General features: G+C 46.3%; 3 protein-coding genes and 1 long non-coding RNA gene across 5 annotated transcripts in view; 3 read left to right on the top strand and 1 right to left on the bottom strand.

Moving 5' to 3' along the window:
- The first annotated feature begins 26 nt into the window (after positions 1–26).
- otos (otospiralin) lies at positions 27–1,574 on the top strand. 2 transcript variants are annotated; one of them, XM_088283398.1, is made up of 4 exons: positions 27–220; positions 344–405; positions 800–823; positions 1,210–1,574. In XM_088283398.1, exons 1-4 carry the CDS (start codon positions 27–29, stop codon positions 1,395–1,397), a joined length of 468 nt encoding a protein of 155 aa, XP_088139524.1. In that variant the 3' UTR covers positions 1,398–1,574. The 2 variants fall into 2 exon arrangements, with proteins under 2 accessions (XP_088139524.1, XP_088139525.1); XM_088283399.1 differs by having other exon boundaries at positions 100–220; positions 340–405.
- Positions 1,575–2,168: 594 nt separating this feature from the next.
- Positions 2,169–4,174, top strand: cops9 (COP9 signalosome subunit 9). The gene is made up of 3 exons (XM_088283279.1): positions 2,169–2,363; positions 2,622–2,694; positions 4,059–4,174. Exons 1-3 carry the CDS (start codon positions 2,301–2,303, stop codon positions 4,094–4,096), a joined length of 174 nt encoding a protein of 57 aa, XP_088139405.1. The 5' UTR covers positions 2,169–2,300; the 3' UTR covers positions 4,097–4,174.
- Positions 4,175–5,977: 1,803 nt separating this feature from the next.
- On the top strand, positions 5,978–10,159 carry and1 (actinodin1). The gene is made up of 7 exons (XM_088283295.1): positions 5,978–6,073; positions 6,152–6,253; positions 7,900–7,953; positions 8,127–8,260; positions 8,358–8,780; positions 8,867–9,121; positions 9,227–10,159. The coding sequence occupies exons 2-7, from the start codon at positions 6,169–6,171 to the stop codon at positions 10,157–10,159; spliced, it is 1,884 nt and encodes a 627-aa protein (XP_088139421.1). The 5' UTR covers positions 5,978–6,073; positions 6,152–6,168.
- A 3,549-nt stretch (positions 10,160–13,708) lies between these two features.
- LOC148318682 (uncharacterized) overlaps positions 13,709–14,688 on the bottom strand; it is a 1,042-nt gene continuing 62 nt past the window's right edge. Inside the window, exons 1-2 of the long non-coding RNA XR_015839954.1 lie at positions 14,252–14,688; positions 13,709–13,880 (exon numbers count right to left, since the gene is read on the bottom strand). The exon at positions 14,252–14,688 is cut by the window's right edge and continues 62 nt beyond it. This is a non-coding gene — a long non-coding RNA (uncharacterized LOC148318682). The remainder of the gene's footprint in view (positions 13,881–14,251) is intronic.

Raw genomic sequence — 14,688 nt, 5'->3', positions numbered from 1 at the left:
AAACCTCCAAAAGGAGTTTAACATGCATGCAGTCCCTCCTTTGTCACAAGTGGGAATGTGTCGGAGTGTGTTCGCGTGCATGTGCGTGTGTGTGTGAGTGTGTGTGGGAGGTGGTTGGCGGCCGGGGGGGTCCTGGGGGTCTTCTTCCTCCCTTCGGCCGCTCACGCTGTAGCAGAAGACCAACGCCAAGCAGCAGATCAACAGCAGCACTCCTGAACAGGTACAAAAAAATAGATATACTTTGACTGAAGTACGTTTTACACTCGTAATGCTGAAACGTGTCGTGACTTTGACCAAACATGGAAATCTGATTTTTATTCTGTTTGTGTTTATTACAAGAAAGCGAGATGAAGAGTTTGCTTTACCTCACGGTTCTACTTTGTGTCTTTGTCTTCCATGTCAGCGGTAAGTAGTTTTATTTGTATTTTTTTACCTTAATATTTGCAAAATGAATGATAAGGTTGTACAAAGGTGCAATAATACCCGAAGTTTGACCCTTGCATATAAAATGTGTTAATGATAATGTTTAATTTGTTTTTTTGTTTATTGCATTGCGTGTACAAAGACACTTCTGTGTGCAGTGTGCTGAATTCCTCCACCTTCACAGTGTGTGTGTGTGTGGGGGGGGGGTGCGGGTGTGTGTGTGTCTTGTCAGTGGTCAGCAATATTATTTGGAGAAGCTCGCAAGTGCCCTAAAAGTCGGAGCTGAATCCCGTCTTTGTGTGTGTGAATACTTGGAATGCTTGCTAAATGTTGATTTTTCTCCTCTCCTCTCCTCTCTCTCCTTCCTTCCCCGCAGACGCCAGAGTCATCCCGGAGGGAGGTAAAGCACAAATAGAACTTTTGGAAAAATACATCTTAATATTACTTTTTACAAACGGAGTAGGTCACAGAATTTACAGATCCGTTAAACATTTACAACAGACTTAAGAAGCATTTATTGAAACTATTGATTTGGTTTCCTAAGTTTTAAAAATACACTCTACTAGTGTCTATTTATTAATATGTAATAGATACCAAATTTGAAATGAAACATTTTGATGAGATCGGATCTGATCCGAAAGTTGTCTGGTGGGGTTGTTCCCACGTCGAAGCTTGCATGAAAGATGAGTTGATTTTAGAATGTGGCGATTTACTGAAGCGTGCAATTTAAAAAAATAAATCAATAAATTGAAGTAAACCCCTCATGTGAATATTCTTGGTCTTCAGTGCCGTACGATGAACCCCCCGCCATCCCCTATTGGCCGTACTCCACCTCGGACTTCTGGAACTACGTGGAGTACTTCAAGTCCATCGGGGCCTACAACCACATCAACGAGATGGCGCGGGCCTTCTTCGCCCACCAGCACCTAGGGGACACGCTGGGCTACGACAGCACCGCCGGACATGAGCATTGAGGGGCCAAGGTGGACTGGGAGACCGTAGAAGTTTTGAAAAAAAAAAGAAAAATGTAATTATAGCATAGGCATACTTGTATAGAGAGATGTAGATTATAATGTAGTTATAGAAGCATTTTTTTAGGTTTGTATGACGCTTTTGTGCAATGAATTTAAAAATAAATAGTGTTTCAACTCTTTTGACTTTTCTTATTATTCTGATACGAATGTAAAGGCATTAAATACCAGTTTTGCATGATTTTAATACTTTTAAAATCAACATTTATTTTGAACGTTGTGAATTGGGATTTAAACAGAAATGTGTATTTTAGACCATTTTAATCAAGATATTTTAAAAATACGTTATTTATGGGTAGAAATAACTTCAGTAAGAACAAAATTAAATGTACATTTTTTTAAATAAATATTCAGAATTAATGGCGAAGGTACGTTTAGGAAGCTTTTTTTCACCAGTAGCAATTTTTAACTACCTGTGATTGAAATAGAAAGAAGTAGCACATATTCGTGAAATAAAAAACAGCACGAAAACGAAAACACGAATTGAAGACCTGACAATTAGGAACCTTCGGCACAGGAACGAGTTTGAAGCCGAACATATTTTAGCGTCACTCACGCTTTATTTAGCTTTGTCGAAACACAATTAATGAAATCAAAAGGAACATGTGCACATTTGTGGTTAATACATGCATTGTCTGTGAGTAGCGATGTTAAAAAATTAATTAAAAAAAATAAATAATTTTAAAGAAATGAAGACATTAGGACATTCGTCGACAGCGGATCCGGTTTGAAGCCGAGCTCACTTCGGGGTTGCACGCGCTTTGTTTTGCTCCTAGCAGCTAGCAAAAACCAACAAGAGTCACACAGATCATATTAATCCGATTGTCGTTAAAGAAAAACAAAAGAATGAAGCCTGCCGTTGACGAAATGTTTCCGGAAGGAGCCGGACCGTATGTAGATCTGGACGAGGTTTGTCAGCCTGTGTATGTTTTAAAATAATCATGTCTAAAGCTAGTTACCTATGTAGCCTGAGGATACGGGCTAATGCCTGCGTTATCATCTCAAGCCTCACTTGGTTATCTTGTATACACTAATAATAAACGCGCTTCATTTCTTTAGGACACTAACAACAGTATAGTTTTAAATACATTTATCGATTCATGTGTTCTTATGTTCAAACTGAACGATGAAGCTTTATAAATGTGTTGCACTGTCGTGTACGCGCAGGCAGGGGGCAGCAGCGGCCTTCTGATGGACTTGGCAGCCAATGAGAAGGCAGTTCACTTGGACTTCTTCAATGGTAAACATTCCAACACGTGGCATTAATTTTGAGAAACAACACATAAAAGTTTGATTAAAGTTTTTCGTATATAATATAGAGCAGAAATCGGAGAAACTTTGGCTCGTTAAAAAAAATTCGTAGTGACCTGGCCTTTTGTATAATGTGCTAATAATCCTGTTATGAATGATAAATCTTATTCCACACATCAGTCATGTGAGGATAATAAAACATTTGGAGGATTAAAATAGAATAATTCCAACAACTATAGACGAAATTAATGCAGATAATATCGTCACAATATTTTCCCTTGTAGCTGTTTTTATTTATTAATATTCAGAGTAATAAAAATAGAAGTCAAGTAACATTTTGGCGAATACCTCTGCCGTTAAACTTGATGCTGTCCTGTTGCTTGAAAACTTTAATTCCTGTGCCAGGTGGCGCGCATGTGCAAGACAATTAAAAACCAAAAAAAAAAAAAAAAAAAAACCTCCAACTCAGTTAATGTGTTTTGTTTCCCGCAGCGCTTGGCCGCCGCCTCAAGACAATTTAAGCTGAGCAGCACAGGAGTGAGGCGAAAAGAGCTGATTTTGTTAAAACGAGGCGAGCGGAACGGTAACGATGCTTTTTGGCGGAAACGCAGCATGACGCTTCGCCTCTCAGCTGCTTTCAACGAGCACATATGGCGCTTGTTAACGTAGACGTCAAGTCTGGACTAGCTCAGGAGATGAGAAGCGGGTGGCGTGGAAACGCAGCCTCTCCTCGAATACGTTTTAATACAAAGAAAAAACGGCGGTCTTTTCTGATAAATGAAGTCATACATTAAGGGAGAACAAATAGAGATTTTCTTTGCCTGAAAAAAAAATATTAAACAGAAAATAGTAATGTCATAAATAAAACATATTTAATAAATTAAAATAACTACAAATATATATTTTAAAAATGTCTTTTTTTACAATAGAATAATTTCTTGGAAAAAAGAATTTCAATCTATTTTTAATATTTGAAAAACAAACTACATATATTTTATGATAAACAGAAAGAATAAGAATTGTGAAAATTGTGTTATATTATTTAAAAAAATCCACATTGTGAATCACGCTGCTCAACTTCTTTCTTGCAAACCGGTTGCTGTTCAATCTGTTTTTTTACTCCTGAAGCCGACGCTCTCGTCTCCTCCTTCCAATAACAACATTTACTAAATCTAATTTGTGCCCTTAAATTCACTCGTTCCAGCTTGTTTTTGTGTAGAGAACACGTAAAATAAATCTTTGAGGACGAGGAAGGAATTGTTTTTTTTTTATTTGCACCGAAAGGCTGTCATGTTAGAAGGCATCAAATTCATTCAAGTCATTTTCTTCCCACTTTGTTTTTCTTGTTTGCAGACTTTGAGGACCTTTTTGACGACGATGACCTGCAGTGACTCCTCACACCCCTTCCCGAATATGTCCATATGAATGAAAATGTGTCCCTCTCAAATAAAAAGTTGATTTCAAAAGCAGCCGAAGCAACCAGGTGTTTTTTTTCCCCCTCAATCTCGAGCGTGGCTGACATTCCAGTTTTGGAGAAAATTATGCGTATGCGTTTTTTCAGCAGATTTGCGGGCGGCCAGAAACACCGGTTAGCCAAACGTAATTACATACGAGATGCGAGCCGAGCGCCGAAACAGACGCTAAACGTTCGACGACAGGACGGGAGACGTCGAGAAACGCCGGCGGGTTCATCGTGGCCGTTGGCTAGCGTGTTGAAAAAAAAAAAAAAAAAACGCCCTCGTTCTGCATTAGCACAAATTAGCATCACGGTGGCCTTGATGGCCTCATTGTTGCCGTGGCAACAAAACTCAGTCTAAACAAAACTAAATGATTCAAACCTTGAGCGTCCATGTAACGTTTGAAACGAAACGTTCACACTTGTGCTGTGACAAAAAAACAAAAAAAGCCCAATTGGAATGTTTGGACCTTTTCCCTAAAACAAGAAAGAAAATCAATGTCATGGCATCGCCGAATGAGTTTACTCGGGCCAATCAGATTGCAGATTTGCAAGGTTGTTAAAGATAAAGAGGTCCTTTATTAGTCCCACAATGGGGAAATTTGTTGATGGTTGCGCAATATCAGAGAGAAAAGTCTGTGGAACCAAATAGTTTGATCAAGTCGAGATCGGTGTTAATCCAAAAAGTAAACAAATTGTTTGGAAAGGAGGATTTTGATTTTGCTTTTGAGCGGCGGCCATCTGGTTCCACAAGGGAGGGATGAGGATCTCCCATGCTTGACGTGACCAAACGGAGAAAAACAGCCACGGCTTGCTTTTTTAAAACACTTAAAACACTTCAGCTCAATTGTTCACAACCGAAAAAAACAAGTCCCCCAAAAACGTTTTTGTCAGGCTTTAATGTCATCGCCGTTTTTTTAGCTTCATGTCCAAAAAGTGCAAGTTTGTCTCCGAAGGGCCAACGTGCCTCAACACAGCGCAAGTGTGCAGGAAGCAAAAGATGAGCAGATTCCTCATGTGCAGAACAGCTGTCACTTTGCGCGCGCGCGCGCTCTGCTCGCGCGTGCCCGCTCACGCTGCGCTCCAAACTGTGCTTTTGTGTCGGCGGGCTCGGCGAAGTGCTTATGTGGCACCTCATTAGCACCTCGCTGACGTTGTCACTGCGGCACCCGAACGCATCATGGCGATCAAGCCCGCTGAAATAATGTGCGTGAATGCTGAGAGATCACATCAACGCAGAGAAGTCAAGCGAGGACTGGGCAGTCCCGTTGTGGTTGCAAAATCAGCTTCGGTGATGACGTCAAGAAGAATATGTTCAATGGGGCAAGCAAGAGCACCAGTGAGAAAGTTTGAATGCTGAGAGACAAACAATCTTCCATCATCAAACAACATGACGAATGCTTGACTCACTGAATTCACAAGCATTTCGATCATTTTGGAGTTCTCCGTATTTGTTTTTACGTTTCACTGTGGGATGTTGACGTTTTTTTAAACATTTCTTTACTTTTTGTATTGCATGCTTGAAATCAACATTTCTAAACACATTATTCAAGTCAATGCTCATCTCTCAGAATACCCCTGAAACAAAAAAAAGGGGGGGGGGGAGTCCTCCCACTTGTTTGCTTCCTACTTTTAATTACACTTCCTCCCATTGGTCCGGCCTTCGGAAGCCCTCGGCCAATCACGGCCCTTGTTGAGGTGGCCTTCCACTCCGTGTGTGCGTGCGTGTGCGTGTGTTAATGAATACCTGTTGCGTGTTTGTGATGACGGACTTGGTTTAAAATCTGGCCAAGGTCCTCGTGCGAGGCAGTCTGTCACAGGTAGGCCTGCATCACACACGTCTTTACACACTTGGTGTACCGCAAGAGTCCCTCTCGGACCCCACAAAGTCTTGTCGCCAGGGCAACCACAGGTAAGGGGAAAATCTTTCGCCTCGTGCGCTACTTCAAACGACATTTGCGACTCTTTTGCCACCCTGTTCGGAGACCAGACAAGACGAGCCGAGTCATGGCCGCCCCGAGGACGACCGGCCTCTCCGCCGTGCTGCTCGCCGCCACGCTGGCTGCCGTCGTTCTGCTGCTGCTGCTGCCCGGTGAGTTGACAGCAACGCAGTGGGGCCACTCAAGGTCAAGTCCGCCAAAAGTGCTGACGAGACTCGCCGACAAGCTTTTGAAAAGTCGACCGTCGACGTTTTTCATAGAAGGTGGCAAAAGTAGAAGTACCGATACTCTTTGGATGAAATACTCTAGACGTATTGATTCAACTCATTTCGTAAAAATAAAAATCATGTTTTTGGAGCCCTTTATACTTTTTACGTTCATTAAAAACGTGTATAACATATCATATTTCTTGATAGATATTTTAAAACGGCAATACCATCAATTCCCTCACTGGATGAATTCTGATGACTATCTAGTCTCATTTCGGACATGAGATGATATCGAGTTGGAATGGATATGCATTTACATTTCTACTTTTTGTCATAAATGAACATCAAACAAAAACGAGTTAATCATTGCAGCTGATAAAATGATGTCTTGATTTTTTTGAGTTCACGCCGTGATGACGAGTAGCTTCTGTGCGACCTTTCTTTCAAGTCGCGTCTTAATAATAATAATCATCATCATCATCCTGTCCATAAATGCTCCCAAGGTTCCCCGTGCCTCTGCACACCTGCTTCTCGTCGGCAAGGGTGGGAGGTGATTGGCAGCTTTACAAGCCCCGCCCCCTCCTTTTCCGTTTTTCTTTTTCGGTGCCGTTTTGCCCCTGAAGAAAAATGATTAACTGTCAGCATCACCTCTTCAAAGTTTCGTCTGCTTTCAGATGTGCCAGACACTTTTTTTTACTGGCCTGTTAAAAAAACAAAAAAAAAACATTCCCGTTCCTATTACATGGTGTCATGACACATCTGGGAAAAAAAAAAAATTTTTTTTTTACATTTCCTTCTAAATCCGTTTTTTTTTCTCAAAGTAGCAAAAAAAAAAAAAAAAATCAGCATTCATCATGAGTTCTCCAGAAAGGAGACATTTTATTCCTCAAAATTATATTTAATATGAGTTGAAGACATTGTCACATGATGCACAGTTTGGAGATGAAAAAAAAAAAAACGTACTCAATTCATAATTTCATTCAAATGAAAAGAGAAAGTTGAAATGCAAATGCGTCGACGTTAAAAGTTACAACTGACCTCAACATTGATGAGTGCCACACTTTGCGCAAAAACGTTCATTTTACTCCAAATTCTTCCCATAGTTTTAATAAAAAACAATTTTGCAGCGGTTTTCACTTAACATCTTCCCGCTACGAAGCCCATTCGTGCTTCCTTTCGTGCATCCGAGTTGACGTTTTGCCCGTCATCGTTCTCCTCCTCTCCTTCTGGAAGGCATTAACACCTTTTCCCTGTGGAGATGAAAGAAAAGCTGAATTCACTGTTCCTTCACACACGCACACACACACACATGCACACCTATTAAGGCACAGCGTGCGCTCCAGTGTTACGGGCCCACCTATAAAATGTACAAAGCGCTCCAGTCAGAAAGCCCTGCAGGGGCGGTGGTGAGCAACTGCTGGCCCATTTTGGCAAGAATGTGCGTCCGTAAGCGTTTGGGCGGCGTCCTCCTCATCATCATCATTGTCATCATCATCGTCCGGACGGGAGGTGGCGCTCGAGCGGCATCCGGGCTGCGATCCACTTGTCCTTTCTTGACGCCTGTTGTCTTTCCTCTCGTGTGTTTGCAGCCGACGCGTCTGCGGGACCCGTCGGACCCGTCGCCGGCAAGGCCAAACCGGACGGTAAACGCACCCGCACAAATTTTCTTTAAGCCTCTAAGACTTGAAACGGTTCAAGCCATAGAAGGAGTGGAAAGAGTTGGATTTGTAAAGTCGTGGTCGTTGAAGAATACTCATTCTTGGAGTATTAGTAGAGGAGGTAGTAAAAGTCAACGGCCTCGTTGCCTTCCCCTCAGCGGGCGAGAGCATCCGGGCGGAGGCGGCCCACAGGAGGCTGAGCCGCAACCGCAGGAACATCAGCTGGTACAAGCAGCACTCGGACTTCTGGAGCTGGTACAAGTATTTCACCGACAACGGCAACCAGGAGGCGGTGAGTCGACCATGTCTGCCAAAACTAGCCTCGAATAAGTTTGACAACGTTGGCTAAATGGAAACGCGGCCCCCCAACCCCCACCACTCCCTCTCAGGTTCAGGAGCTGGACCGCATCTACCTCAGCTACCTCCAGAACAAGAACCGCGCCGAAGGCCGTCGCTCTTACAAAGCCTACCTGCGCCACCTGGGCGAGATCTACAAGTCGTGCGCCGACTCGGACGACCCCGACTGCGTGGCGTCCTACACCAGCAGGCCCAAGCCCGAGCCCCCCAAGCCGGCGCCGGTCAAAACCTGCGACCCCACCAAGGACGCTTACTGCCTGTATGCCGCCTTGGTGGCCGGGAAGAGTCCCTACCTGCCGCTGGTGCTGCCTGCCGCTGCCCCGGCCCAGGCCAAGGTCCCGGCTCGCGTTAAGTCGGCTGCCCCTCTTTTTGTACGACCCGCCGCCGCCGCCGCCAAAGATCCTCAGTCGGGTTACTACTACTACGCACCGTCGTCAGTTTCTTTCCTCTCCAAGGTATGACATCCCAGCACATTTCCTCGATGTTTTGCAACTGGCAGTGAGTCAAGGCCGCACGGTTTTCAAGAGTTTCTTGTTTTCAGGAGCAGAAGGCCGCGCTGCTGCGCGTCTGCGCGGCCGAGGACGTCGAGTGTTTGCAGTACCACCTGAGGGCCGCCTACGGCTCCTCGCCCGCCGCCGGGACTCCGTCGGTTTACGCCCACCTGGGCTGCGACCCCCAAGTGGACCCCACCTGCAAGCCTCAGCCGGGACAGAAGGCCTCCTCTGGCCTCTACCTGCAGTACCCCAACTGTGACCCCGTCAGGGACCCGTACTGCGCCTACGCCGCCTCCCCGGTGGTGAGTTTTAATTTGTATTTACTCAAGTTCAGTAAGCACATATTCGGACCGGGTGACCTCCCCCCACTGGCAGAATTCCCATGCAATAAGCATTTTTCCTTGCAGGCTCCCCGTGCCCCCAAGCCCCCTTCCTTGGCGAGCCCAGGGTCTTGCAACCCCATCTTTGAGGACGGTTGCAACCCCCTCACCGCCACCAAATACGCCACACCCCCCGAGGCGTACAAACAGGAGGCGAGCGAGGAGGCCGCCGCCATCCGCGTGCCCCCTCCTGCCGCCGAGCACTATAGTGACCCCTACGGCATGTTTAGAGACGCTAACGCTAACAGAGTCACCGACCCATATGCTATGTACCGCCAGGCCAGCGCCCCGGCGGCGCCGCCCGCCAACGACCCGTACGCGATGCTGCGCCAGTTCATGGCGCAGGCTCAGGGCAGCGACCCGTTCGCACCTCGCACAGAGTCAACGCCAGAGTCCGATCCCAACGATCCGTCCTCCGCCATGAGAGACGCCGCCTCCGCTGCCACGCACCGCCACGGTGGCCGCCAACACTACCTGTTCTCCCCCCCCACTTACGAGGAGCCGACGAGGGAGGAGCGCCACTCCCTGGGCCCCCCGGGGAAAACCAAAGAGGGCTACGACTGCTTCATCGGGTATGACCGAGAATGCTTCCCGCTTCAGCCGGCCGAGCCCCGGTCGAGCGCCCGCCGCCGCGTTCCCCACCCCGCCGAGGCCTACGAGCCCCACCTGAACGCCGACGGCACCCGCGACGGGGTCCTGGAGCCCCCCAACCCGCACTGCGACCCCGAGTTCGATCGCGACTGCCGCTTGCGCCGCCTGGAACCGGAGCAGCCCCGCCACGAGGACCAACCGGAGGACCCGGAACAGGACCCTTACGAGGCCGAGCCCTACCAAAGCGGCCAGGAGGAGCCTCACGTGTCCAACATGCCAACGCCCTCCCAGGGAATGCCCAGCCTCCGGGACATTCTGAGGAGCTACGGCGAGCACTTCCCCGAGCAGGACGACTACGGCAAGAAGTAACGCGCAAACGTACACCAGCTTGGAGATGGACTCGAAAACACAAACGCCCCACGCGACACCAGTCTATGGACCCGATGAACACGATATCATCTTTGATTCCAGCCGGGGGCGCTCTGGCCTCCCTCGCCAGGCCTCACAATTGTGACTCGTCAATGTTCTGCTTTTGGCCGCCATCTCGCCACTGACAACTTATATCACGTTTGCCCCGCCCCCCAACAAGGAATGTTCTAATAAAAAAGCTCTTGAAAGCTGTTTCTCGCCACTTTTTATTCCTGCTCAAGCATCGAGTGTCCTGACTGTCCTCATCGCATGGCACTGAGTTTGCGATGGCGTCTCCAAAACGGACGCAAAATGTCTGCACTTTATCTCCAGCCCGTCGAATTTGCGTCAAGTTGGTGAGCGGAACCACGTTGCCATGGCGGCAAAACACCTTTACACACACAATTGCATTGGTGCTCCGGAAGATGAGGAAATCATTTTTCGTTTTTAGTCATTGCCTTCAAAATAGATGACGGTGAAGATCCACCTTCTCACATTTTCCCTCCATAGTTGCAACGTTGCAACATCATATCAGTCACTTTTAATTAAGAATCAGTAAAAATAAATTCTTTTTGCTCGCAACAAAATTAAAAATACAATTTGTCAATGCAAATAATACTAGAAAAATCTAAGATCCACGTCAGTGGCGTGTGCGTGCTTTGTTGGTGCAACAATCAAAAAATGGAGAGAAAAAAAAGCCGAATGACGCACAACTTTTGATTGCACTTTGCGTGTAAACATGAAGTCAGAGCATGTCAAGAAAGATTGTATTGCGATTGTTGATTGATTGATTCCCAGGGTTGAGCGAGTGAGTCACAAAGCTGCAGAATTCCTGAGGTCTAATTAGTGGGCGCTTGCGGCAAGCGAGCAGGGAGAGGAAGTGGTTGCAAGCAGACGAGGAAATAGAAGCCAGCAGGTGTCACACGGCTTCCCGCGGCGTTGATGAGACGTGACGCTGCGTGTGGACGTGTCATTCGCTCTCCCAGGAGGAAGTGAGCAAGACCAGTTTAATCCCAACGCGCACTTTGCCTCCTCACGGCTGGCATTGCCATGCGGAGGAAACGCCCTGAAAATCTTTTTTAACACAACACGGCTCTCAAAATCAAACAAGTTTATTATCGTTTGGGAATTTTATTTGCAGTTGTCCTTTTTTGTTGCTTTTCATTAGTTTTCAGCGGCTTTGTTAGTTTTTTCACAAATATTTAGTTTTTTTTTAATGTGGAGGCAGAGGAGGACCCAAATGCAGTGAAGTGAAGCAGGAGAAACTTAAAGGAGTATTTCACGTAAAGAAAATAAAAAGAAAAGGAAAATATGAAAGTACAAAACAAGGAGTAAGAAAACAAACGAGCAAAATAATCGTACGGTTTGCTCGAACTTCACTCGAAAGCCGAGCGCGACTCGATCTTACTTGGGCGACGTCACATGTTGTTGTCGAAGCAGCCGAGGAGGTCAGTGCGACGGGAGTCAGCAGTTTTCCTCCGGGAGAGCGACTTGGCTCTCAAGCGGCAGGATTAGATGGATGGATAGGCCGCGATATGAAAAACGTCCAGGAAACTTGCCACTCTTTGTGTCCACTTGCCGCAGCTTATTAGCCGCATGACTTTCAGGTGCTCTTCACACTTGAAGTCGTTTTTGGCCTCCCTTGCATCAAAGTCTTCCGGGCTCATCTTTGCAATGTCACTTTCTCCCCCCCCCTCCCTTTTTATGTTCCTCCCCACAAATGTCAGCCCTGCGGCGGCACCAATGAAAGTTTGACGCTGCCCTGCTCACTTTGAAATCATCTGACAAGATTTTGCTGATCTCCATCCTCCCGATGGAGCGGCGCAAATCAAATCGAGGCGCGAGGTAATCGCATTGCAATTTGTGTCGCGCTCTGCTTTGTGGTTAAAAAAAATACAATAAAATATGATCAAGCCCACAAAAAGGGTCAATGACATTTTCAAATGTCAGTTTTGCCCTCAACGAGCGGCAAGCAACTCTGAGACGGGTTCGGACGCCGCAGCGGCCGACGGGCCGGTCGGTGCCGCTCGATCTCGGAGGTGAAGATGCCCGATGTGGAGATCGGCGTTCTCGCGGTCTGAAGTCGTCCGACCGCTTGCACGTACGTTCGCCGTCCCAAGTGGAAGTTGGCCGTCCTCGCCTCTCAACCGCAACACGTAAGAGGCCGATTCTGGCCTCCGCCCACTCGCTGCCGGCGGGTTTTTGAGTTTAAGTTGAGGAGCGAGACCCGTTTCTGTTTTTGGCCCGTATGGAACGAGCTCCCGTTGCAAACCAGACAAGCACACTCCCGTTCCGTTTTTAAAACAAACATTGAAGTTCGTGTTATGGTGGGCGTTGCCCTGATGCCCCCCCCCCCCCGTTTGCACGCCCCTGTTACAGCTTTTTGTTTGAGCCGCGGTGGCGGACAAATAAAAATCTCACCGATTTTTTGAGTTGAGCTCATGAAAAATGGAAGCGACAAGTGTCGCATCAAGCGCCACTTTGACGACAACAAAAGTGACGACGAGCGCTGATGCGCTTGTGAGGCGTCCAAAACTTTTTTCTTTCCCTTCAACATTGTGTGCATTTATGCACAAGGACATTGAGCTCGTCATCAATCCTCCCTGGGGTGGCCCGGTGTAAATGTTGGCGGGCTCCATCCCAAGACACGCCGGCGAGTCTTATCAGAGTGAAGCAGCATTGCTCAGAGACAAAATAAAAAAATAATAATAATGGATTCCATTTTATGACAAGTGGAAGCCATTTGACAATTGACACGGCGGCGCTGTTGACTTGAGGTGTCGCCTGTGGCCGTCCTTTTGCTTTTTTTGTCCGCATTGACTCACTCGTGTCAAGCGAGGGCCAAAAGCTCAGCCAGGCGAGGTGGAAACCGTCGCCTTGGGTTGTCGTGGCAACCTCGCCGCGATGGATACCCTCCCGCCCCCGCCCCCCGCCCCCGCCCCCTGGTGGGGTGTTGACGAAGAGCGCTGTTTATCTTGCCATCTTGGCTCATCCATCAAGCCGCCGCGGTCCGCCGCTCCGAGGGGGCACGTCCCTCGCTCGCTGTGCGTCTGATTAAATATTAATCGTCTTTAAAATCCCTGCCGGCCCTCTTAATGTGTGTCATGTCGCTTAACCAAACTTAGCGCTGCCCATCGGGCCCCCACAACCCCTCCATTTATGCCCCCCCCCCAATTTAATTAAAGCAAAATAATGGAACACTTTGGAAATTAAACGGGAAGCGGCACTCTAAGTAGAGCAGCCGTTTTGTTTTGCCCCTGCGTGACTTCGTCTAACCGAATAAACAATGATGAACAGAACACTACACAGTGTGTGTGTGGGGGGGGGCGCGTGTGTGTGTGTGTGTCATCGTATTCTGCAATGAGAAGAGAGTCTCTTTGCGTCCCTCAAGGATCATGCCTCGCACCACTTGGGCTTTATTGCCAAATGAATTTGCCTGCTCTACTTTTTGAGCCGCAAACTCCTGAGCTCAGTTTTCGTGGTTAAAAGCTGATAACACAACTGTTGGTGTTGTTTTTGTATATTTTTTTATTTTTTATGATTTTTTAATGGCGACCAAAATCAGCGTCCATGTTGGAATTTTTTAATGAAGTGAAGTCTGTGGGAATTTTTCTTCTTTTTTTCCCCACTGTGACAGACGAGCAGAGCATCATTCATTAGCCGGAGGTGCCTGGCGCTTGCACTGCAATCAGAAAAATGGAACAAGACCGTCGTGACATCCAAAACACCGCATCACCAACAAAGTGGACACTTTTCTGCCATCTCCTCAGGACAGGTCATCACACACAAGAGGATTGGTCAAGCATTAGGGGTTAGGGTTTGGGTTTTGGGTTAGGTGGAAGAGGGTTAGCTCTCCCCTTCCCAGGAGGGATGAATAATTTTTATTTATTTATTTATTTAATAGATAGGAGTCGCCTTTGCTATATATACATATATATATATATATATATATATATATATGTATAATAACATATCTATTAATGCCAATTCATAATAAAAGGTTCAAATAAAATTTTCAGAAGAACAAAGAATTTAAAAATTTGGAAACTCAACAGTTGATCTCGTGTGCCCCGGACAACATTTCGGGTCCTCCGAGCCTTCATCAGGTACCTCGCACACAAAAAAAAAAAAAAAAACAACCTCCTCCAACTCTTTCAAACGAGCTGTTGTGTCTTGCTGCTCCCAACTGCTACTGAGGAGCCTCGTCTTCTCCCCTCCGTTTTATACTGGTTCTCTCCTCTTCGTCCCGCCTTGCTTTTAAGTCCCGCCCACTTTAGATTTAACCGCTTAATACCACGAACTTTCCCTATTAACTTATTATAACCCCCTCACATGTTTTTAAACTTTTAAATATACTAAACTTTTCATATTTTTGTAGTTTTATCTGTCATTTTATATTGTTTTTAATATTTATTCAGTTTACTAACTAACTAACGACTAACTAACTTGCTATGACCCCCTCATACGTTTTTAAACTTTTAAATCTTTTT

The sequence above is a fragment of the Idiotropiscis lumnitzeri genome, chromosome 19 (genome assembly GCF_059441095.1).
Source record: "Idiotropiscis lumnitzeri isolate Australia: NSW breed Sydney's pygmy pipehorse chromosome 19, RoL_Ilum_1.0, whole genome shotgun sequence".
NCBI lineage: Eukaryota > Metazoa > Chordata > Actinopteri > Syngnathiformes > Syngnathidae > Idiotropiscis > Idiotropiscis lumnitzeri.
This window is presented reverse-complemented; position numbering and strand designations above follow the sequence as displayed.